General features: G+C 38.8%; 1 protein-coding gene across 2 annotated transcripts in view; it reads left to right on the forward strand.

Annotated features, from left to right (window-relative positions):
* The first annotated feature begins 2,257 nt into the window (after positions 1-2,257).
* The window catches only part of UVSSA (UV stimulated scaffold protein A), a 58,498-nt gene continuing 34,240 nt past the window's right edge, over positions 2,258-26,515 (forward strand). The window contains exons 1-6 of one of the 2 annotated variants that reach the window (XM_055717148.1): positions 2,258-2,481; positions 2,725-3,055; positions 7,359-7,479; positions 8,650-9,081; positions 10,268-10,377; positions 11,000-11,128. In XM_055717148.1, the coding sequence (XP_055573123.1) occupies positions 2,384-2,481; positions 2,725-3,055; positions 7,359-7,479; positions 8,650-9,081; positions 10,268-10,377; positions 11,000-11,128 (1,221 nt within the window). In that variant the 5' untranslated portion in view covers positions 2,258-2,383. The remainder of the gene's footprint in view (positions 2,482-2,724; positions 3,056-7,358; positions 7,480-8,649; positions 9,082-10,267; positions 10,378-10,999; positions 11,129-26,515) is intronic. The other variant, XM_055717196.1, reaches the window with a different exon arrangement.

A 26,515-nucleotide genomic window follows, 5' to 3' on the forward strand; every position in this document is an offset into this window, starting at 1 on the left:
AATAGCTCAAGCCAAATAAACTATAAAAAAAAAAAAATCAAAAGGGAGGGATTGTGAGAAACAAACAAGCAGAGATTGTCTTTTCGCTAAGTGCTGTGCTAGACCGATAACAAGCTGCCCTCCTCGGGTCTAAAGTTCACCACGAGGAAGATATCTGACTTCATTCCTGCATGACTACCAGAGGACCCCAACAACTGAAAAGCGCAAGTGCAGTGCGAGTGGAGTTATTTAAATCATTTCAAGGAATATGTATATGCCTGATGCAACCTCAGTGGTATAAGTAGATCATATTTGAACTTGTTTGGCGCGCCTCTGACTAGACTCACACACCCAGTGCTGCGGTTTTTGCTCTTTGACTTTGCCCCACAATAAAAGATTTCCAAACCTACTTTTGGCGGGTCAGGTATTTATAACAATTTACTGCAGTAAATTTGGTTGAAAATTAGTTCATTTCTTTTAAAATGCATTTAATGTTTTCCCCTACCACAGAAGCCAGCAGAGACAGCTGCAACACCAATTCACATATATTACTTCCAGCACATGTCTTAACTGTGGATTAACAAAAACACCTTTGAATTATATGACAACATTTTCAAATGGGAATATTTTAGATGTCTCCCTTCTTTAGGATGTTTAAAGCAGGCACCTTCAAGGGTTTGATTTCTCCCACTGGTTAACCAGCACTTTCAGAGATGGAGGTCTGCACAACATTTCTAATTCAGCACCCAAAACTGAAAGCAGGCCAGGTGCTGACATGAGCAAATTCAGGGCAGCCTCACCATCTCCAGTAACAGAACCACATTTGTGTGGCTGATGCAAAGGGAGACCAGACTACAGACAAATATTTAACCTCTCTCACCATAGGTGATCCTAAGGGCAGCAGGACACATGCCAGGGAGATGCCTTTAGAGCACGGCTGCAAGCACAGTAAAATGCTTGGATGTTTTTCTGCATGTGGGAAAAAAGCTGGATGCTTTCCTGCATGTGGGAAAAGACAAGGGTGCACTTTGGTTAACCAACCACATTATCCGACCCCAACAAAGTATATACTATGCTTTAAGGATGGGACCCAGGTAGGTAACACCCCCTTGCTATGCTCAGTAGTTTGGCTTCTCTTCACCTTCTCTCTCTCTATATGCTGACAGGTTACTATAACATTCATCAAGTGCTCCGAGGTTCTCAAGTGGAAGGTATTGTATAAACACAGTTATACTGTAAGACTCTCCTTGAAAGTCCTGACAACAGGGCTTCATTCACAGTTGTGCTTCCTTCCAGTTTTTTATACATAAAGTACTATTTTGCTAGGGCCACACAGTAACAATACCTTCAGTTTTCCAAAGCCAACATAATTTCCAAGTGCTGCAAAGTGGAGGACCTTTCCCAAAGAGAAAAGCCATAGTTTACACCACTGGAAGCCAAACATCGCAAAGCACTGGGCAAAAAGCAGCAGTTTCAGCTAGCCGGGACTGGGCTGTGCTTGCATATTTGCTCATCCCACCATACGCTTGCATCTTCCATGACAAGAAGCTCAAATTGTATTTCACGTGGCGTACGTAGAGCCCGTGTGAGAATGGCACTCAGGCTGTCGTGAAAAAGTCTAGAGACCCTCCAGGCTCGGGAGAGCAGCCGTTACTCAAGAAAATTCACTTCCCAGAGCTGAGGGGAGCCGCGCGCCTGAGGGGAGGGTGCTGCTTCCCGCCGCCCCCGCCCCGCCGCTCGCCTTGCGCTGCCTTCCGCAGAGCGGGCGGCGGGCTGAGGGAGCCCGGAGCTCGGCTCCCCTCACAGCGCTGGGAAGCCCGGCTGAGAGGCGGGAGAGCGGGGGGCTCGGCTCCCCACGCCGAGCCTGTCACAGCCGGAGGGGCTCCGCGGGATCGTGCCTGCCACCGCCTCAGCGGCCTCCCCCTCCCCACAGCCCCGGCTGCTGCCCCCACCCCCGGCGCGCCGGGCCGGGCTGGGGCTGCGACTTGCGGTCAAAACCACCTGGTGCAGCGCCGCCCCTCAGCTCGGCCCCTGCGGGCAGCAAGGAGTTAACACACACACAGAGCCCCCCCTCAAGTGAGGCGCGGTTCCTTTAAGAGTTTCCCCCACCCGCGCTTCCGGGTGACGTGCCGCCACCGCGCGGAAGCGGGGGGCAGCGCGCCCTTAAAGAGACAGCGGCGGCGAGGGGGTGGAAGGTACCACCCGCTGAGGGGCGGGGGATGGTGCCGCTTGCCGCGGGGCGGGGGGAGCGGCCCGCGGGGCGGGGCTTCCTCTCAGGGGCGGGACAAGGGCGCCGCGGAGGCCCGGCCAGGCCCGGGCTGAGGCTTCCCACCCAGGGCTCCCGGGCCTGGGGGGCTCGGCGGGGCGGCTGTTCTCTTAGCTCGGCGTCTCGCTGCCGGCAGAGATGGACCGGCGGCTCGCTGAGCTGGTGGAAGAGCTGACCACTTCGGGGGAGCCGCGGCTGGAGCCGGGCAGGATGAAGGAGCTGAAGAAGATCTGCAGGTACGGCCGCCCCGAGCCCCCGGGGCGGGTGGGCAGGGGGGGGCCGAGCGCCGCCGCCTCCGTCGGAGGCCCTCCTGTGGCCTGCTCGAGCTGGGCGCACCTTGCGGTCAGCGCAAAAACTGCTGGTTCAAAATTTCGACTAAATTTTTTTAAAGCTGTATGTTTTACGTGCTACGCCTCTTTTTAAATACCTCCCCCTCCTTTTTTTTTTTTTTTTTTTTTTTTCTGTTTTGTCTTCCTCAGGTCTTCAGAGGAACATATCAGCCATGCCTATCACCTGCTGGTGACGCGCCTCAACGAGGAGCATGCCGAGGTGCGCTTCTCTGCCTTCCAGATCGTGCAGGAGTTGTTTGCCCGATCCCATCAATTCCGGACGCTAATTATTTCCAACTTCCAAGAGTTCTTGGAGCTCACGGTGGGGATAGACCTTGAGCAACCTCTTCCCCCACCCAAACAGGTGGCACAGAAACTGAGGAAAGCAGCCATTAAGTCAGTGCAGGACTGGCATGAGAAATACGGAGAGGCCTACAAGCAGCTTTCTCTGGGATACCATTTCTTAAAGAACAATAAGAAGGTACCCTGCATTTTTACTTCTGTGTGTGATCTTAGGTGATAATCGCTAGATGTTTCAAGTGAGGAAACCAATAAATATAAAAGAAAAGCTGTTGGAAACGACATTGTCTTTAGGAGACATCCTGTTGAGCATGATCTTTGAAAAACCAACCCTGAACTTTTTGTGCATTTTGCAGTATTTTAAAGTTTTAAAAATCCCAGGTTTGTGTACTCAGAGCTGGGCTCAACTAGCCTTTGCTCTGGGTGCAAAAACTGTTTACTCACCAATAGGCTTTTACCCATGGAATCCTACCTGAAGCCCTGAAGTCTGGCCCCTTTTTAGAAGGGAAATAATGGTTATACCTTAAACTGAGGATAATAAGCTATTGAGTCTTTCTGTGCTAGTTTAAACTAGCCTGATTTCTGTACTGAGCTGATCTAGTTCTAGCATCCTTTTGCTGTACAGCAGAGACAGAAAGTGCAGGTGCTAGCCCCGCTCAGCTGCAGTGTTAGTGCGTCATACAAGAAGCTTCATTACAGAGAAGTTTCTTGTATGCAAACACTTGCTTTTAGATCTCCTTTCTAGGCTTCAAGTTACTGTGTTTGGGACATTCTTCTGCTTTAGTATCTCTTCTGAGGCACAGACAATGAAGTTGGGAACACAGTTCTAGCGTTCACAGTCTACAGTGATCATACCAGGCTTTCAATAAATGTATTGATTCTCTTTCTCTTCAGAAAAACAAATGTTCAGCGTTCCTAACAGCAGATCAAAAAGCATTAGTGATACATGATATATTTCTGTTGTTCTGTTCTGTGCTAAGCTGTAGTGTACCCTACGTTATTTATTGTACTTAGTTCTTTTTCTATGCAAGTTTTGGCATCTGCTCATAAAAGGTGATAGTTTTTGAATTCTCCTTTGTCTTGTTCAATAACGAACGCTAAATGAAAGTGACAAGGAGATACGCAAGACTGAGAAGAGGGGACTTTAACACAATACAGTCTTACCAAACTAAACATGCAAGTGTACAGCAGTTCTGGTGAAGTTTAGCATGTCTGTCTGTGCTCCAGTGGTTAATGGCTGCTCCCCGGTTACAACTGGTAACTGATCACTTGGTATTTTTGTGATACCGAGCTACCCAGCAAGGTTGGCTGTACTATTTTCTAGAGCAGCTGAATTTGAGTACTTCAGGAAATACTAGTACCAATAGAAACAATCCTATGTTGTTTGACAACTCATGTACTTAAAGAGTTGAGGCGAGCCAGCTGACCCAAGTGGCCTTTTGCCAGGTTAATAGTTGAAGTGTGAGAAACAACCAAAAGATTTGATGAGATATTTGTACTTTCTAGTAGTAAAGTACATCTGCTGGTTCTGTATTACAAGTTTGGCACTCTAGGATAGGGCAACTTGAGAGGAGTGTTGGCTGTGTGTGTAGTTTGTGCTTGTTGGGTTTTGGGCTTTGTTGTCTTTTTTTTTATTATCACCAAAATAACATTACAAACAGTTTGTCAGAAGATGACAACTGCTGAACTTCTAGGGTGTAAACCTGGAGAGCTACCCATTGCTTTAATGTTAGTAGTTCCATATTAGTAGGTACAAAGCGTGTACCAGTGTGAACGTTTGACTTTAAGAACAAGTTATATGTTATTACATCTGAAAACAGTTCTCTTTGAACTCCTGTCTCAAAGTTTAAAAAAAGAAGAAAGAAAAAAGATTTCACATATTTCCAAATGTTTGTGTAATTTGGGAAACTGAGTCATATTGTAGTATCTTTGTCTGAAGAATGCAGAGATGGAATTATAGAGTGAACTGGAACTGGAGTGAACAGGATTTTAAACAGATCAATGTAGAGTATTACTGCTGTATTCCAGTATTTTTGCTAAAGTTACAGTAATTTCCTAGGCCTGCTGCTTACACCCTTTAAATCAAGAACAATTGTTTGCACCTCAAAACATCCAGTTCCGTAACTACAGACCAATGGTAAAAGGCTCATACAGCCTGCACCCATACAAAAGCAGAACAGCAATGCTGGTCCCAATCCATATCACCTAAATGAGGTTAGGTGTTTTCTGACCAAGTTTGTGAGTTAGTGCTGACACCAGATGGCAAATGAATCCATGCAGACATGTATAACTCAGGCCCTGAGACTCTTGACTTTGTGAGGCTTCTATGGGAGGCCAGTGTGCCCTGTTTTGGACAATTTGTGCTTTGTGCATGCTGTAGATTTGATTTGTGATAGATATCTACCTCTCCTTATCCAATGCAAACCATGATGATTTCATAAATGTAAGAAGGGCACCTGGACAAGTGCTGAGGCATGAAACAATGCAGCAGAGCAGCACATGGCTGGTCCCTTTTGGGACAGAGAAGGGGAAAGAATGGGCAAATAAATCTGCTGTAGGTATTCTGGTATGTGGCAGAAGTTGTGATTTAGGAAGCTCTAGCTATCTCTAGTTTTTTGTGCAAGTCCAGTCTGACTGCCTAGAAACAGCAGCTGTGGTTCCTGAGTTCTGAATCTTTGTTCTGTTTTTGTGGGTGATATTGCTCTTTAGGAGGATCTTTTTCTTTTGCTACTGTGCAGACAGCTGTGCGAACTTCTTAAAAAAAAAAAATAAAAATAAATCGGATCCTGAAGAGCAAAGAAGCTCACTATGGTGATCTGCGTGCTGCTATAGGTTGTGAAACTAGTTCTGTGTCCTACCTTCCTTCTGCCCACCCTTTTCCCCACTAAAAAGAAAAAGCACAGTGAGTGTGGTGTGCCTCTTCCTAAAAAAAGATGGAGACTCTCCATGCCAGTTTTCTGTGAGAGGAGAAGTGTCATTTTGCTCCTAGAGGCTTTTATATAAAAAACCATTTGTCTTTAAAGTGTTTGCATAAATAATGCTTGTAAAATCCTTAACACTTATTGCATACTGTAGGGATTATTCTGCAGTCAGAGCATTTATACAGCAAGAAGTTTAACTTCAGCATGTGGTTAAGCCCAAGTCAAGCATTTGTTTTTTAACTTCCATAGCGTTTAATGGAGTTCCCTAATTGCTTAATGCAGAACAAGTATGAAAAAGTTCCTGCAACTTTGAGATAAGACTAACAAAATTCTTGATTGTGCAGAAAATATGCAAACTTCAGTTGTAGGATGCACTTGGTTTGCTTGACCCATAGGTAAGTCTGTGTACGTATTACGGGAGAGATCTAGGACTAGCTAGAAAGTGAAACTTATTTGTCCTGTGTAGAGTGATCTTAATGTTGTGAGAGCTTCTGCCTCATAAGTGAGACTGAACTTCATTGTTTTACTTGTGTGTAGCTCCAGAACATTGGTGTAGGATGTCAGTATCTCGGAACTGTTACTGTATGTTGACAAGCTTGATCATCTAGTAGTGGCAATAATGACAAGCATCCAATGGGTGCTTGTAATGCAGACATACACGGAGAGTCTGTGGACTTTATTAGCAGCAAATTACAGGCTTGCTCAGCACTCCGTGTATTCTGTATTGAAGTTACTGGACTGTATGTGGTAACAATCAAAAGGAAATACTGGTTTTTTTCTTCTTTGAAGGCGTTTCTTTATGCAATAACATAATCAAGTCTCCTTTCCTTAAAATAAAAGTGAAAAATATTTACCTTTTCAAGCCCTTCTAAGAACAAACTAAAAATAACCCTATTGCAAATATTTTAAGAAACAGCTTTTTGAATCACTCATTTATGTTTATATTTTAGTCATAAGAAGGTGAGGCTGAATGATAACCTTTCTATCAATCCCCAAATCTAACAAATGTAACTGTAAAAGTCAGTATTTGGACTTTTTAAATGACTTTGAATGTCTTCTTTTCCACTTTCCTTGCTTACAAAGTTCTTCAGTAAGTGATATGTATGCTTGTGGTAACAGTGCTTACAGATGTTCCTCAATTTCCTTTAATAATAGTGGGCCTAGTGTGATTTCATGTAATCTGAATACTTACCCTGTGTAGTCTCCTCCTGCCCATTCCCCCAGCCCTGAGTCTCAAATGCTGTGATAGAGGCCTCCCAAAGCCTAGTTTATTCCTGCAATTTAGATGTGGAAATCTAAGCGTTTTGTTTTTCTACCTTACGATTCCTTTCTGAAAGCCATTGATTCTCAGCAGCCCCTTATTAGTAGAAGTAAAAACTCTGTTCAGAATTACTGTAGTTATTGATTCTAGGAGGAGAAGAGATAAAAGGAAGTACTGCTGAGCTTCTGGCTGATCGCTGATGTTAGAGGATTTTTTCACCACAGATAAGGATCTTGGGAAATGGATTTTCTATATATTTCTTACAAGGAATGCTACACTTTTTTTCTTCACTTCCTCCTTAGGTCGATTTTCAAGATGTGCATGCCAGAACTGTGGCTGAAAGGAGGAGGGAAGAAGAGAAGCAAAAACGATTGGATAACATTTACAAAGAAAAAGCCAAAAGAGCTGAAAAAGAAATGGAAGGTAAGTTGCTTTAGTTTTCTTAGTGTTTTTTGTTGTTGTTTTGTATTGAAAGCAAGGGGTTTTAAGGTTATATAAAACAAATTCTAAGAGAACAGATATCTAAATAATAGCTGACCGCAGAGGGTGGTACATTTGTTAGAGCTTGACCCTCTGTCTTGGTCTCCCCTGACATTCTTCAGGTGAAAAGCAACAGTCCTGTGAGCTCACATAGTATGGAGAGATTAAAAAAAAAAAAAATGCTAGCAAGTAAAGGTCTGGTCTGTAATTCAGTAAAGTATGAAGCATAGCCTCAAGCAAGCATATCATAAGACTTTTTAGAGCCATGGCTTAATTTCTGTGTCATTGACTAGGTACAGACTTCTCAATACATTGCTGGCTGATGACCTTAATTGTATAGTGTATACAGTTACAGTGTTCCAGAACTATAGGGACTGGTCTGCACAGGAATCCTGGCTGCATTGTAGGATACCTATGAAAAGTATCATACTGCTGCTAAAAAGTATGTTTAACTGGAGACTGAATCCCTAAGCAATATGTACACAGCAAACATTTCTGTAACACGAAAGAACAACAGAGATAGTAAGTATATATTATGTTGCAGCTACAAAGGGTTATTTAATTACTTTGGTATACGCAATGTGTTCAATTGTGTTTGCATTTATTCTACATGCTGGAAATGTTTTCATGTGTGAGGATGGAATTTTAAAGAGATTTAACCTTCTTAAAGTCACTTACTGGTAGCATCTCTTTGAGCAATAGCATGTATTCACAGCTACACCTATAAGCAACTATAACATTCATGGCTGTAGATTGAATACCCACCAACACCGCTAAGAATATTCTCATTGAAACTTGTTCTCCTTCAAATTCCATGAAATACTCGTGTCATCTTTGTATAATGAAATTTTAGAGAGGATGGGGAAAGGAGGAACACTGGTTCTAAATTCCTTACTCAAGAAATTCTAGACTTCCTGCTTAATAAAAATATTTTCACTTTTACAAGGACAGTTTCTGTAGCAGAGAGATCTGTGTGGCTAGATTATCACTGATGACTGGATAAATGGATTACCACTTTGCCAGTCATATTTGTTTTGTAAATCTGTGTCTACTTTGGAGACATTAGCATTTTAAAGTACTTAACAATACTCTAAAATAATTGTCTCTTGATAGAAATGTCCCAAGAGATTGCTGACACACTGACAGAGATGGAAAATTCTTTCTGCCTTCTGATGCCAGATCCTTTCGACTTCACTGTGAATGATGTGGAACTGGAACCCAGCAAACAGATTTCTGCTAATGAGGATAGACCTGCATCCCCCTTGTCCTCTCAGATGGAAATTAACCAGTCCTGTTTTGAATATATGGATGATGAACAGCCATGCTGCAGCAAGGATGTTCTTTCTGTTTCTCAGTGTGTTAGAACTGATAAAAAACAGTTAGATGAGAAACAGGAGAAGCCTGAGCAAAAAGAATTAGATGGAGACACATGCTCAAAAGCTCAGTCTGGTGTCCCTGCTCTCAATGATGATGATTACGAGACTTTTGTCAGGAACCATGGGCTTATTTCACATAAGTATACTCTAGACCTTGAAATCTCCACAGGTATCTGGAAAAACTTTTCACATATAGCTACCTGGAGTCAGCCTTTGTCTGAAATGCTTTGTAGTTGTGGGTTTTTTTTCTATAACTTAAATGCTGCTGTTTCTGGACACCATTTTGATTTGGGATTCCTGGACACCACTTTGATTTATTTTGGAGTTCTGTTCTATTATTCTATATGTTCTAGTAACCATTCTGACGTTTGGGTGTCCTTGTGTGATTAGCAGATTTTATTGATTACCTTTTTAAGACTGAACTTTTGTATTAGTTGTCATAACCATATTATAGCACTGCATAGTACCTACAAGATAAACTTCCTGTGTTTAAAAAAAAAAACAAGTTTACCATATGTAACTTTCTTTCATATGCTTTGCCACTTGCCTCTTTCTTTCTGTCTATAGCTAGGGTATAAGCTGCTAATTTAAAAATCTTACAACTGAGTTTGCCTTAAACTTTATTTCTTTGCTACTGACAACTTGCAAGAAGCAGTAAGTAGTTTTGCTAGGAAGTCTTAAGGATTATGATTATAGCTTTATACTTGAATTTGCAAATGTGAGTTACCTCTAGAAAAATTAGGATGGTTTGTGTTTTGGTAGTCTGTCTCTTACATAACTGTCCTAATGGAATTTCATGTGCAAACAGCCAGTAAGGCAGGTATCTACTTCCATGCTTGCAGGCAACAGAACTGGAAATGTATCAGTGGGGCTTATGAATGACAAACAGGTGAAAAGTACCATTTTTACTTGGGTATTGGCATACTTGGCTTTGACAATCAAGTCCCTAGTGCCACTGGGGCAGAGATTGTTTTATATTGAGTATATGGAAACCATTACAAGTAAGGCCCACATCATTTGAACTTAGGACAACATGTAATGTAAATAGTAAGACTGCACTAGTCTGTGGTTTGTTTGGCAATTCCTTAGTAGTGATGGCCTAATAACTCCTCCTGTCATCACTGGACAGAAAGCTTTTTGTCTCTGATTTTTTTGAATATGTGGATAATGGTAGAATAATTAACACTGAACGACAAATATACTGATGTTTGTAACTTTCCCTGAAGAGTTCAAATATTTTAGAAAGGTTTATGTCTACTTTTTCCGCTTGTTGTCTTTAGTTCCTGAAGTAAAGATGCTATAAACATTGTGCACTAACTCTTCCCTCCTCCCCCCACCCCCCCTGTTTTGAGCAGAAGTAAAAGTGCATGAGAATGAAGATAATACTGCCATAATAAACAATGTCATGGATGCTCACAAACTTGTCAGAAATAAGTTCTTGCCTTCTGTGCAGTCCTGGATTCAGGTGGGATAGATGATTTTTTGATTATTATTTTTTTAAAAAAGATGGAGAAGCAAGGACTGGGGTACAATAAGTATTGAGGGAGATGAAAAAGGAAACTAAGGTTGAAGAAACATTGGTGCAAGCAGAAAAAATTTCTGTTTTGATAGAGATGGACAAAAGGAGGCTACAGGAGCTATGTAACTTGTTTTGCTCTTAGATTTAGGTATGCTACCTACAGTCATACCTCTTTTTTTTTTTTTTTTTTTTTTAGATGCAGTAAACCAGGGTGTATTTGCAAAGGATAAAAGTGAAACAGCTGGGTTTTGTCAGACATGTCTATATCAGAAAAACTGTGTGTCCTTTCTGTCAGTTGATACTACTGCTCAGGAGCCTTGTGAATGGAATTTGGCTTATAGAAGGACACTCTCAGGAGATGTTTATACCAGTTGTTCATCCTTTGTCTTCAGTAGTTGCTATTAGCTTTTATATTCTAGATGAGAAAATAAGTGGTTTCATTGATTGTTACTTGTAAAATAAAGGAATTTGTGACAATGTTGTTCCATTGATTATGAAAGAAAACTGAAATTTTTTTGGCTCAGATGTCTAGAAAAAAGAATAAGAATGTTGGTTTCTTGCTTTGCAGTTATTTACCAGAGCAGGAATAAATGATGATCGACTAAGATGTGCCATTGATCTCAAGAATAAATTGGAGACTGCTATGAAGAAATACAAGGAAATGAACATTTCCTTTAAAGCAAGAAAAAGAAAAGTGGTGAGTTTGTTAAAATTCTGTTTTACTAGAGGGTACCATAACTAATGCTTAGCTTGTATACGAAAAATACACTTTCTCTTAATTAATCTGGGAAAGTTGTGGGGTTTTTTTATAGAAGTTTTATTGAAAAAGATACCAACTCAGCTGGTTGTAGCTTCACTCAAGGAAGTTGCACTAAACAATTGCAGAGTATGCCAGGGGGCTGGCTATTAGACAAACTCATGAGAGGCAGCACTGTTGTTGTCTAGGCTGGAGAAGTGGTGAAGCTGAGATTCTGTTTACTCTGAAGTTTCTTCATCTGTAACACTGTAACGTCCTCAGCTTCAGTAAACATGGTATTTACTCATGTTCTTTTACGACTTTGTCTTTTAGGACACTATGCTAGTGTCTCAATTCAGGAAAGTAGTGTCTCTGCTTTGGAGCACTTACTCTCTACACTAAGCATGTCATGTGATTGAGGATATTTTAAGAGAGTTAATTGTTATATAGAACTTCAAAGTGTCGAAGTATTTCACAAATATTAGCTGCCAAAGACAGTTTTTCTAAAATATGTAAAACTTGTGAATAAACAGAGGCTGAAAGATCAAATACTTTATTCAGATCCAAAAAGGAGTCTATGGCTTGTTTATGTAGCTAAAAAGCAGAGCTGCATAATACTCATTTCTGTTGGCTGTGATCAAATGAAATTACTGTATAGTTTGACATGAAAATAAGTGGTTTGGGTCAGGGTCCAGACTAGAGTCTGGCTTAAGACTGGATTGGAAGAATTTGGTAAGGACATTATACCTTGGTCTAAATTGTGGTAGCCTTGTTTAGCCATGACTGAGTGTTGTAGACTTTGCTTTCATTGTGCAAATGAAGCTGTATCAAGATTAATTTGGTTCATCATCTTAATACCTACTGATGTACCACACCAGTCAAAAATGCCAACTCTGAATGAAAAGTACTGAAAGACTGTCTTGTCAGAGGTTTTTTTTCTCCAGTGAAATATGTGCACTACCTTTATGCAACCAACTATGAAGGAATCCAGACATCTGCTGTCATTCCTGCCATTTGCTTGACAGGACTTCATTTGCTGCACCTCTGCATGGAATATTGGTTGCTATATTTCTTGCAAGATATAAAGGACATTCCAGCCTTGGTTTGTTTTTTTTTTGTGTGTGTGCATGTGTTTAAAGTGCTATTGTTACCACTTCTGGAGATTGATCAATGCTATCTATATAAGGTTTGAAAGCTAATAAATTCCATTGTTGGGGGAAGGGGGGGGGGAAGGAAAACACGTAACAGTGCTCACAAAGAATACATTCAGAATGCAGCAATGCAGACTGAAGTATGAACTTAAGCATTGAAAACAATATATAATTATTCCTAAGGGTTTTCTCCAGTGGAAAATACCCAAATTTAGTGTTACTGCTGAGTTACTTTAAATTTATAACCTGAACATGGAGAGCTTTGGATACTGTATATATTACCTTTTATTTGCCGGCCAAATGACTTTGTTGAAACATAAAAACACAGTAAAATGAGTCTGATGGAACAAAATAAACAGCATCTTAGACTGTGATTATTAAATCCCCGTCTGTCAAATATTTGCATGTCAGCATATGAAACACTACACACAAACAGCAATGCTGAATTAAAGAAGAGCTGTATTATGTATTGTTGCTTTTGTATGTACATCCTTGTGTCATTGGAGCTATAGTTCTTGCCATGCCAAAGTTTTGCTATCTTCTGTACCATTAAATCCAAGTGAAGAAGTACTGGTAGTCTGTCCTTCAAAGCGCTGGCTCAGAGCCATCCTGTCCCGACAGGATACTATTTGTTAGCACATGGAGTCAGTGAGTGCTGTACCTGCTTATGTGTAGAGATGAGCACGCTTAAAAATGAAGGGGAGCATTTAGTAAGTACAGAGAGAGAATGTAGATAAAATTGTCTGAGTGCAGAGGGTCCTGCGTAAATTGTTTGATTTGTCATTGGTCTGTGACATCTATGCATTTGGATATGATAGCAGTTTTCCTGGCAGCTAGTGACTGCAGTACGAGGCAGCTATATTGTTAGGTGGAGAACGGGAAGGTGAATTGTTTGTGTACTTACTCATTTGGGGTGTAGTTATGATCCTGCACCATGGGCAAGCCTTACATTCAGGGAGAAAGCGGTTTTATTTTCTCAGCAAATATGAAACAGAATGATAGGGGCTTGGAAACTTGGCTTGGGGACTTGGGCTTGCCCATTCTCCTCAGGCTTTCTGATTTTTCTTTGTGCTCATTTTCTATGCTTCTGTGGTCGCTAATTTCCCCCCTTTTCATCCGTTCTATCCTGTGCTTTGTTTCTGTTCCACCTGAGGCTGGGGGGAGTAAAGGCTTTACCCATTCTCAAGCTGTGATCAAGAAAGCTGATCAAGGGAAGGGTTTAGTGAGAGACAGGGAAACTGGAGATTTATTACTATGAACACTACTATCCCCTCAATTCCGTAGAGATTTAAATTGCCACTTAAGAGGGGGAAGGTCCTGGAGTTCCTTACTGTTGCCACGTGTCATTGGTACTCTTGTTTAGCTGAGCAGTTATATGTGCACATGCTGAGATGCAAATAAGTTGTATGCATTTGGAGTAATTCTTGATGCCGTGGTTCAATGTGTCTATACCAGCAATGTAGCTGGATGTGAATTACATTGAGAAGAAGTTGGTGGTTACCTGGTCTGCTTTCACAGAAGAATCATTTGGTTGCTGCAGGAAGGTGTCTGGGTTTGGCAATCCTCGCTATTACCTCCATGCTTTCAATTGTGTTTTTGCTTAATTTTCAAGATCACAGAGCACTGGTCTGCAAGGCAGCATCCTTAGGCAATCAGAGTATGTTAGAAAATTTGCACAAATTATTTCCTGTGAAGCTTTTTTGCCTTTATCTTTGCTGAAAAATGGAACAGCTCCACTGCTTTGCAAACTACGGGAGAACTTTTTGTAGGTTTATGGAACTTCTCTTTTACAAAGTCACTTGAAGGAAAGCACAACTTTATACAGTGGAACACTTTGCCTTAAAATGGTTTATAGTGACATGAGATACAACCACCTCTTTCTTTTTGCCTCCTTGATGGTGAAGAACTCAAACCACGAGAAAGCCTTAATTACAAGGAAGGCCATCATTTTTATGTAACACTTAAACCCTGCCAACACAAGTAGGCTATGGCACTATTCTGCACTTGCCTCTCGGGAGATGTGGGAGGAGAGGGAAAAGAACAACAAAGGTTATCCTTTGTCTAGAAACAAATCCCTTGCAGCAAATGTTATAACTTAATACATCCCAGCTGCTGAAACTGTGTATTCCTTCTTCCTGTTCCTGTGCCCCCAAACAGATCAGAAATCACAAAGACATTTCTTCCTGAGCAGTTATTTTTTTCAAAGGGGTGGGGGATTGGCAAAAAATGGCAGTCTTACTTGCATTGGTCAAAGGCAATGAGTTTTTGTGTGCTTATGCAAGTTGTGTTCACTGTAGTCCAGTACTTGTTTGGGATGTGAATTGGGTGTCAGTTTTCTATAGGGAATGTATTTTGAGAGTATAGACAAGAGTTTAGAAATCCATTTTTCTGTGAATCTGAGTCTTAGCTGAATCCAGGAGAAGAGGACAGAAGCTGTAAAAAGGCTTTTAGTTCACAGTACCTGGATGCTTGGACATACCTCTGTCTCTGAATGCCTGCTGAGGATAATTTCAGTGCCCAGTAGAGGGAGTACATACTGCATGCTCAACATTTTTTTGCTGTGCCACCTTTATCCAAAACCAGCCATCATTTCGGTCTGTTTCCAGGTAAACTTACTACAACAGCAATACACCAGACACTTCGAGTTAATTCTTGACTCTGTGAGTTATTATGGAAGTACAGTTGTAATTATTGGCAGAGATTGGTGTTTAAATAGAAATTCCTGTTTCCAGAGGTTTAATTCTTCTGTAGGAATAATTTACAGCTACAATGTTCCTTTAATTATTTTTTTCTGTTTAGAAATAGTTTTGTTGATGTTTATTTTCTATTTTTAAAATACCAGATTTTGTTTCTTGTTTAGTGTTAGATTTGTAGCGGATTAGATGCAAATGATCTTGCTGTGAGAGGGCAAATGTGTACTATATTTTAAATCATGTGTGCTATCTTTGATTTACATCATTTCCCTGAAGGATTATCCATTAGGATAATACTTTGTCCTCACATTTTTAATAGAAATGTAGACCACTAGCTATATTTTGTACACTGAAAGTATATTTATCTCTTATATATATTATCTCTTATGTTATTGCCTTTGGGAAGCCATAAAAGGCTTACTACTCAGGCAGGCTAAAACTTGAACAGATAGGAGCTAGTAGGCAATATGATATGAGAAACATGCCTCTCATTTGTCTGTCAGCAGAGTGATTGTTTAACAGGCCTATTAGATTTTGAATTTTTAATTTGAAGTTGTATTAACAGCCAGGGTTATATAGTTTTTCATTAACTGTCTTCATTACGTTTTGTTTCACCTTTCCTTATCTTCTGTCAAATCTAAGCATGCACTTGGATCTTGATTTCTTCGTGTACTTAATTTTATCCATGTGAAACATCTGGTTGAATTCAATAATGCCATTAATAATTAGATTTGGAGAAGGCTGTTCTTGTGTTGTCCAGATTCTGATCTGGTCCCCAAACCTTACTGCAATACAGGTCTGATATTTTCTGAAAGAATAATGTCAGAAAATTGTTACAAATGTATATTTACAAGTTAAATATTTTCTGGTCATAATTTGGTCTTAAAATATTTTAATACATAAAAATATTAAAATTTTAATATGTAATAAATTAAGCTAAAAGCTCTACCAATTACTTGGCTGCAAGACTACTGCTGATTTCCACCAACCCCCTACCTCCCACCCCGCCCCCGTATCTTCAACTGCAGCTTGGCATTTTATTACTGGTAATGAGTTATTTCTACCTAATCATTTTGTAGCTTTATAACCAGCTCTTTTAAAAGTCTGTGTTTTAGTTAAATTAGTATCTGCTTACAAAAGTCTCACTTGGCTTCTTATTAAAAAAAAAAATATCAAGGCTGTATATTTTTTTTCCTTTCTGTAGCTATAGAGAATCCAGTCCAGCTGACTGCTTTCTTGTACTCACATCCTCATTTTTTCCCCTCTTTTCCTCATTTTAGAGGAGCTTTTTCTGGGGGGTAAGTAATTGTCCTTGGTGATCTGTCACCATGCCTGAACTCACATCTGCCAAAACATACTCATACCAAAGAGCAAAAGAAACCTTTGTAAAAGAAATCTTTTCCTCAGGTGATGCTTTTAACTTGCACACAAATGAAAACTGTAACTTTTAATAAGTTGCCCTTTGAAAACCAGAAGCGTTTAATGTTGAGATTTGAATAGTAACTTGATGTTGATTGTATGTTTTCTAAAACTTAAGAGAAATATAGGAATATTTGATAATGAAATCAGCATTACACCTGAAGATGTCCTTTCTCAGATTGTATATTCAATGTATTGTGTTCATATTAAATAAGGTTTAATAACATTTGTATCATCAAAGTAGTAGCCCAGACAGCATTTAATATTTTTTTTTTTTGTCTGGATAATATTTATGAAAAAAGCTAAGTCAGCCATAACTGTAAAAGTAAACACAAAATATTTAATGTCAGACAGGTGCTTATGTTCCCTCCTTTTTAATTGTAACCATCATGTGATAATGATTTCTATTTGTGAAATGTCTCTTTTGTAATCGTTTTTCAGCTAAAAGAGCTTTCCAGGTTTTTTAAGGCTTACTAGGATGTGAGACTGATATAAAACAAAACACTGTAAAACTAACTCTCAAAACAGTACTCTTGTTAAAAGTATCTAATCAGCTAGTGTGTTTTGGGATGGGGTTTGTTTGGTTTTGTTGTTTTTCTCTTTTCTAGTGGTGAATGTTGCTGTGGTATATTGTATGCTTTGCACTGCCTATGCAGCCTGCTGCTGTTAGTTATTAAAAATATCTTGTTATGCAGATCTAGCTATGAATTCTTAAAGTTGTCACTGTGACGACCTCTGATCCCTATCTGATTCGCAGGTCGCACAATGCAATTTGGAGCTCTTCTAATAGAGTGTAAAATAAAGTAGAATGTCTCTGTCATCAAGTTAACCCTTATGTTAAGTATTTAAGTTTTTCAGGCCAAAGGGTCATCTCCCTTGATTCATCTATGAATACTTAGCAGTGCTTAATCAGTAGGTAGTAGATACAAATTTCCTTCCTGTTTTTTTTATCCATCCTACCTTACAAGGGGAAACAGTGTATTGAATACATTTGTGAAGTTCATAAATGTACATTGCAAAATGTGTATTTATAAAAATGGAAAAGAACAACATTTTTACTCCTGGAATGCATGCTAGCACATTTAAATTTAGTTGATGCAGTAATGTTAAAGTAAATATATTCACATCTAAAGATATTTGTACCTAAAATCCAGAGTCGGGAATATACGTAGGGTTATGTGTATCTTGCACAGAATATTTTGTTGACTTGTCTGTAATAAATTAGGTTTGTTTAATTGAGGTGCATATTGATCTGTTACAAGTTACTTCAGATGCTGTATTTTTAGCAAATGTGCAGTTCAGATTCATTCAAAAATATGATCATTGAAGTAAGTGGCAATTTAGTTACTGACTTTATAGTGTATGTGTGTACAGACTATATCATGAGACAGGAGCATACACGCATTGGTGGTAAATACAAAGTTTTAATAGCATTAGTTTGATCTGCTCTGAGCATTAGGTGGTAACTCATCTAATGAAGTAGGACTTTTTTGCATGAATGAGTGCTAAAGGACATCTTGTTGTATCATGGTTTAGGTAAAAATCCAATTTCCTAAAATTTCATAAAGAAAATTACTAGTAATAAGAATTTCCCCTCCTCAGCTGTAAAATTTAGCTTTAACATGTATAGGCCCCTCAATCACAACAAAATTAAATCAGTCAAAATGTTGCCTAAAATATTTCAAGGTGTCATAGGAATGCTGTTCATAATCTCCTGGATGACTTGGACTAGCTGAAAAGTACTGGAAAACCTAAAGACGACTTGGAGGGTGAGAGGAAAAAGAGGTATCAGTGATTGACATTTGAGTTATAAGGCCATGAAAAAACTTTCTGGTCCTGAAAGGAATATAGCCTGTCCTGGACCTCTCTACAGCCTCAGAAATGGCTTTAAACAATTTCATCTGGACCAGAGTGCAGAGAACACTGTAGAGAAAAACAGTCTGGAAAGAAGGGAGGGGTAGTTCAGGTAGAATGGCTGTTCAGGGTAATACTTGTAACCTTGACAGTGACTGTACAACATCTGCTTTTTTCTTCAATAAAAAAAGAGGATTTTTCTACTGCTTTTAGGAATGGAAAACATCTCTGCTCTGGGTCCATTCCTATCTGAGCATGGACTCTAACCATGAGTTCCTGTCACTTGGCTTGTAGCTTTGCTGGCTTCATCACACCTCAGTCTTTGAACTGCAAACCTTTCCTTTTACGTTAAGATAAATGAAGAACTGACTAGACACTTTACAGAGTTTCCTTACTCACAGTTATCCATGAGTTAAGAAGAAACCAGGTTTGGTTTTCAAGGCACAGGTAATGTGGGCAACGCTATTTTATGCTTGCCTTTTTGGTTAAAATTTCCTCCATTCTACAGTTCCTGAAATGATAATTTAATTCTACCAGGTATTTCTTACTGTGTGATGTAGTTACTAAATTTACTTCTTAGCAGACGGGGGGGTTGTACAAGTTACTGATGTACTACTTGTGGGAGCAGAACAGGGAAGCAGCTTATATATTTCAGTAGTGATTTTACAGTTGGCTTAAAGGTGATCTAAACACAAGCTACAATCAAGACGGGTAGTCCTCTCTCTGTTTCCTCCCCGATGATTCCCAGTGCTTGCCTTGTACCCACTCCTGTCGCAGCAGGGACCTGAACTGACTGGAACCGAATCCAGAGATTTCTGCAGCAGCATTAAGCTCAGATAGCGAGACTGTCCCTTTCAGTAACTGGGTAAACCTGGGTAATGCAGATCCACTTATGAAGGTCAGCCTTTACTTAGAGGATCCAAACTGATGGAGTGATATGAATCGCTCATCTCCCAGTGTAAACGAAAAATGGGATGAAAAAGCCATACCAGATAGTACTGTTAAAATACATTCCTTTTTGCTGTGTAATAAGGTGTGCCTGAAGTATGTACAGTAACTGCATGGGAGAAGTACATTCCTGTACTTCTAACAGTAAGATGTAACCTTTGGTTTTGTATAAATATTACACAAAGACATCAGAGGACTAATGCTGCAGTCACTCTTGATAAATCAAATTAAATATACATATCAAATGTAGGGATCAGCATAAATTTCGTAAGAGTATTTTTTTTTTTATGCTGGGGAACTTTATTAGCTTTAATAATGAAGGGTAGCAGACTTCTGTTTTAGCTCTCTGGGATGTATGGAAGGGAAAAGCATTGTTAGACTTAGATCTTTGGTAGTTTAAATAGCTGTTACACCTCCCCTTAATGTGGTGGTTATTTTATGAAAAATTAGAATAATGCAAGAGAGCTTTGCCTTCTTAATCCACTTTCTTAAGGTTTAAGAATATTTATGCAACCAAGTACTGTTGATTTTGGTGGATGATAGGAGTCCAGGTAGCGAAGTATGAAAATACATCTGAGGATACACCTTGAATGGTTACTGCTAAAGAAGTACCAAACTTGCCTTGCAAACTATTACCTTCCTGAGGTAATTGTTTGTTAAATGCACCAGTTTTCCAGATTACCTTTATTTGCAGTCCTCTATGAAACTGTAAAGGCATATGCTAGTCCATTGGACATACTGGATGTACTAATATCTTCTGAACAATGATTCGTTAAGATCCAAGGGTTTTTGAACTGTCTTGCACCTTAAGACCTGCTAGTTTTTTTGAGTAAATTTTTGCTCCTTTTTATTAAAATCCTTCTTAAACTTACCTGGGACCTTAAGCCTGCTAGGGTCCATAGCTGCAATAGCTAGTAACAGAATGATGCAGGTTTTGCGTAACGTGCCCCACCACTGTTGACCTCCCAATGTACATATCCAAGTGTCTGGGTGGGATGGAGAGGGCTTTGGCATGAGTCTTGAGGAAGCCTCAAGCTTGCATCTCCGGGACTATGACAATACTCACAGACCCTGAATAGTGTACGTTGCTTTAAAGAAAAACTGGTTCATTGGGTAGTTTATATTTGCAAAACAATTTGGAGCAAGGTATGCTGGTTCTCCAGCATTGTACTTAGGCTAACTGTTGGGCTGGAATCCTTTAAGCATTTTTGCTAACTTTTGAAAATATGAAATAGTGTGAAAAGTACATTCCTAAATAAAAGTCAGCCTGGCCAAATAGCCTATGTGCTCTTGAGCAACTACAGATAGAATGAATGGTTATACTTTTACTGGTTAACATAAAATGTGGTTTCCCTGGATCACATATCTAATTTGCAGTCATCTAGGTCTGAATTTATGCTCAAATCACAGAGCAAAGGGGAAGGAGTGTATGTGGGAGGTCCCTATAAATATAACTCTCTTAGTAGTTTATGTTTTCCTTGTGTGGCACACAGCAAAACTCAGGCATGGTTCTGAAACCTGTCAAAATGCCAGCATTTATTTCCACATCACCCTGTGCTGGATAATATAAACGGATGGAAAAGGAGAAACTCATGAAAGTCCTTACATGTAAGATATGCTGTTTGACTATTCAGTTTCTATTACTGGTGCCAAAGAAATTATTTTTATCCTGTCACGTTTACACAGAATATCCCCAAATTTCAAGATGGCTGAAGTATGTTTTGTGCTGAGGTTGAATAAAAACTGTATTTGCTTAAGGTTGCCCCTTTAACTACATTCTATGGTGATAAATATTCTTGTTCCCTAACCAAAGTCTTCTGCCTCTAGAAAAATATTTAGTTGGCTTTGAGTAGATGCACATGAGATATTGGCATGGTGGAATAATTTGCAAGATCTTCCAGTGAGGGTATTAGCATATAAATAGCAGATGCAATGACGACCATCACAGCTGAGTACATTTAATTTTTAGTTTATAAGATAGAATGGATTTTTAAATGCATAGCCATCAAGCCTGCTGAAAGACAAATGAAGTTTAGAGTTCACTTGTCTGAGGATGCCTTACATCATTTTTTTTTTTTTTAAAAAGGGAAACAGACACACATAAAACTGAATAAAAGTGATTTCTTGGGTGAAAAGTAATTGAGATTGCAAACCAAGTTAATTAGACCATGCAAAATTTATTTAATGATCCCAGCTGTAGTTTGCGAGTGGTGTTTTAGTAAGTGGATATGACTTCTTCATGTGCTATCTTTTCTCTTCCTTTTTCTAAAATAATTAGTAAATGCTGTGCATCTAGTCCTATAAACTGATTGCACTGTATATTTCAGTCATTTTATAACTTTAATTATGATTGCAGAGGCACAGGTTTTTAAATCCTCTTAACAGAATGTAGCAATCAATTTGTATAAAACTGGGAAAAGAACCAAAGGCTTTTCTTTACATCTTTCTAAGTGTGGTGCGGTGGGTGGAGGGGTTTTTTGCATTTGTTTCTGGTTGGGATGGATAAGCAAGGCATTTAACTGGAGCTGTGGTTGCACTGAGCTACGCTAACAGCTGGAGGCTCTTGTAGCAGTGACTCCAAAGTAGAAGATAAGATTGCCTTTCTATGGGCATCCAATGTTTGTTTTCAGTATTTATAATAAGATGAAAAAACCCAGATGTTTCCATATTACTTTCCAAGTTTAATGAGTTAGAGAATGATTTGGTGGCACTTGTCTAGCTGAAAGAGTCGGCACTATTTTAAGTTTTTAAATGAAAATCAGGAGAATTGAGGAGACATTCTGATTACTATGAAAAAATTGTGCCAGTCTCTTTTTTTTAACTGTATTCACATATGGAAATAAATTAGGCGCAAGAATCTGGAAACTGTCTAGCTAAATCCCATTTCCTCTCACAGAGAGAGATCTAGTCAGGAATATGGTAATGTTAAAAAAAAAAACCAACCCAAACACAAACAAACATAAAAACAAAAACCCAAACCAACAGGTAGTTTAGGAAATGCATGATTAATTTAGATAAATGAATAAATAAATATCAGCATTATAGAACAGGTTGATGCTGAGCGGAAAAGCTTCCCTTCTCCTTACAACTTGAGCAGCAGTGATGGTGTAAGTAGCCTGTGATGTCTGGGAATCTGGCCTCGCTTCAGTTGGACCATCCTCTAGTGACAGAGGGACGGTAGTTCACCTTGTCTCTGATAAGCCTGCCAAACTATGTTAGTGACTTTCCTTATATCACCTGATAATTAGAAGGGATTTGAGAACAGGACTTTTTTTCCATGTTGACAGGTTATTGAGAAACAAGCAGTTGCATGACTACTTATCTTAGACATATTTAATTCTGTACGTTACAAGAAAAGCCTTACGTTGTGGTATTTATCACTTGAGCTTGCACTTTACTTCCCTTCAGATATGGCACACTAGAGATGGCATATTGCTTGTTCTATCTTGGTCTCATTTTTCTTGTTTGGAAGTTACCTAACCACTCATTCATAAAAGATTATAATTTACCAATTCTGCCACTCAAAATGTTGCCTTAAATATTAATTTCTTCTGATTTAATTTTGGTTTGATTTTTATTTTTTTTAATTGATGGGAAAAGTTTGCCTGTGATGGAAACATAGATAATAAGTAGCTGAGCTTTTGTACTGTGTCTGTAGAGCTTGCTTTGGAGGTCTTTTCATGTTGGAAAAGTGGAGTCAAAAAAAAAAAACTTTTCTGGCTAATAACATTGCCCATGAACTCTCCTCCTTTCTATAGAAAGGGAATGAAACAAAACAGCACAAATGGGATGGTTCTGAAGAAGTACCACTGGAACGAAGTAAACTGAGATGTAACTACCCACTACCACTGTGCAACTTCTTGAATTTCCACCAGTAAATGACTTTAACATTTTAAAGTAAAAAGATAACTTATTTATCTTGTTAAAGATTATATCAAAATAAAGACTTTATGTCTATTTGAAGGGAAAAGGGGACTTAATTCCTGATAGTTAGCTAAGCAGTTAATTTTTTTTACAGGAAATCTAAATTTAATAGAATACCCCAGGGAAATTCAAGGGTGTGAACAATAAGCATAATATTTTATGAAAATGACCCCCATATTTAAAATCTGGCATTATATGTTATGCATTGTAGCACCAAGTCCACATCTACCTTTTAGAAAATTAAAACACATAAATTCTGTTTAGTGTTTGATATGTGCTGCACTAGCTGAAAGCCATAATGCCCCTAAAACCTTGGGTTGCTTTTCACCTTTCATAAATTCCTGGGTAGATTCTATACAAAAAATAATTTTCAGCTCCGTGGCTCATTGTTATTCAAACTTGATTGATTGTCATCATTTACTCAGTGAGGAAGTTAAGTGCTCCTGTCATTTCCGAAGAGTATAATTGGGATGTTTCACAGGTCAGCGGTAGTGACAGGTTTCCCTTTTGATTAGTGTTAGACTGATAACAAAAATTACAGTTTCCTATGATTAATGTTTTCTATAGTACTTGAATGCACAGTTCATGGATTGTCCCTAAACAAAGTGAATTTGCATCTGATTATGCCTTTTCTCCGTCAGGCTTTTCACATGCTTTGAAGTTTTAGACGATGCAGGTAACACAGCAAAGTTGCTTCTAATGCAGTTTTGAAGCTGAGGGTTAGTGTAGCCCACTGAATTTTAGTATGTTAATGTACAGAAAGCTACATGCCTCCAGCGACCTGTGAGCAAATTAGGAGAAATTTCAATTAAAGATAGTTCTCTTTTGCTTTCTTTTTAATCCTCTGAGATATGCCTTGCACATAAGTACTTGTATTATACGCGCTGATATTTCAGGTATAATCTGGCTGTTTAAGTTAAATGATCAGTCTTAACTGAGTTTTCTTTCTCTTACTAGTTTGATGTTATTTCTCGATTCCTTAAACCTGTTGCTGTGTATTTGTTTGCAGACTTATTTTGAGTGAAAACTCAGAAATACACTCACGTTATAGAACAGGGAAAATAATTACAAAGTTAGCTTCTACATTATGGCACAAAGTTGGAGACTAAGATCATCCATGACAAGTTTTAGCTTGGTGAAATCTTTTTTTAATAGCTAAATGAGAAATGAAACTGTAGTATGGAAAATACGATGTTGCCCTCCTTCTAGCTGGAGAAATAAGAGTGGATGTTTTTTTTCTGAATGTAAGCTGCCCCTAATAAATAAAAAGGGGATGGCAACACCAGCAGGATTTCGAAACCAAAATACAAACAAACTTCTCTTCAATCTCTGGCCGCCTTCTGTTGTGCAGAGTATAAAATCTGATGATGTTTTTCTTTCTAAAGGCCATTGGGAAGGTCTTTCAAAAGTTGCCGTTTAACACAGATGTTCTTATTTCATGTCTAGTGCCATGGTGAGTTTGTGATTAGTGATAGCAGCAGATTCTTTGCATTGGAACTCTGGTTTCTGCTGTGGAGGTCAGATTCAGCATGCATCTGTCCTGGCCATACCAGGTAGGGCCTGAATTGCTTCTTTCTTTTGGATGAGGAAAAAATATTGCAGTGGGGAAACAAAAAGTAAACTAGGGTGTAGGATACTTCAGCATAGCCTGAAGGCTGGCGGCTTGTGAGATAGTGATAACTGGGCTGAAGAGACTACATTGTCGTTGTTACCTGTCTTTGGCAGCAGTGTACTTATAAGCATGGTTGTGCTGAGACTTTATTTTAAAATGAAGACTAAATCAGTGTTTTCTGGTAAGAATGCAGTAGTGATTCTCTCTGTTTCTCAGGACAGTATGGGTTTTTCTCTTCCTCTTTCTCATTATAACTGCAGCTTTCTTAAATCAGTCACTTTTAAACAAAGGGGAAATAGTACTTCTAACTTGCACGATCCACTCATTATATGTTAAAGTATATTGATATGTGTATTAATATTAATTAATGTTCTTTATTAGAAATTAGTTCCATCCAGCTTGCAAGTAACACTTGACAAAAAATAAATGCTGATATTTTTAAAATTTATTATTAATTTTAAATTTTTAACTAGGTTCAATAAACCAAGATAGGTTTCTAGTTTTTTTGGCTTCAGAGTATATGTATGATTTAAAGGAACTCAGCTGTGACATGAGATTAGAGTAGTGAATTAAATTGGCAAAATTCTGCTGCAGGCAAAACCTGCAGTATCCTCTGGTGCTTGTAACAATGAGTAGTTGATATAAATATCAATGTAAGTCAGTTGTAGTAAGAGAAGTAAAGAACAAGAACATGGCTGAAAACAGTAAAAATTATGCCATTCCTTATCTATTGCTTTGGCTTGCTGCAGTGAAGTTGAAAAAAGTGATAGCCTGTGGTAAGGTTGGTCGTAGTGGATATTCCTTATTTCCTAGACTTGTAAAGTGCATGGCAAACATACAGTAACGTGCTAATTACGTTGTTGTTAAGACTGGGTAGCTCTCAAGATGGGCAAAGGAAATAAAGTATAGAACCTCCGTCATAGCTGCCTTTTTAGAGTAGTTGGCATTTGTTATTTTAAAGTTCTGATAGTACAGGCCGTGTCTAACGTGGCACAAATTCTTCTGGCTTATGCATAGATGAAAAATTAATTTTCATTATGGAACAAGCTTAGAAAAAAATGTAGAGACTGGCTGGCACATATACAGTAGTAGCTAGCTGAAATGATATATAGGAAGCCACATATGCGGATGAATTACACAGGTTAGTTGGTAGGAACTCCATTTTTATTTTTCAGCTAGTCATAAGTACTCAATTTCAGACTGCAATATAGACCAAGTGCACACTTTATAAAAGAAAGCATTTTGTTGGTCTTGAGCATTGTAATGTGTACAGTCTAATGGTATGAAAGGTTAAGGTGTACTGAATTAGTTAAATTAATGTAATAAATTATTTTCAGTGCTATTGTGAAGAAACAGTAAACACTGTAGTACACAGATCTGAATATTCTTACTGTGGTCAGTGTGGCTTGCCAGTTCCGTCACCTTCTCCTCCTGTTTGCCTGCTCTGGTTTTGAGCTTTTAAACAATTTGTGATGCTATTTAAAATGTCACAGACTATTTGGGTGCAGCTAAATGAGTGAAGTCAACTAAAGGAGAAGAGATAAGGCTATAATTTGCTCAAAGTCAAAATCTTAATGTTATGTTAGAGATATTTGTTTTGGCCTTATTGTGTAGCTTCACACTTTCTCAGACTTCACCAGCTGCATGTGTTCTAATGGATAAAAGGGCTTTGAACAAGCCCTTAGGATACAGTATGGCTTTAGAGATAAAATGTTAAGCAAAGGCCTAATCTTAAATAAAGATTAAA

This window comes from Falco cherrug, chromosome 1, assembly GCF_023634085.1.
Source record: "Falco cherrug isolate bFalChe1 chromosome 1, bFalChe1.pri, whole genome shotgun sequence".
NCBI lineage: Eukaryota > Metazoa > Chordata > Aves > Falconiformes > Falconidae > Falco > Falco cherrug.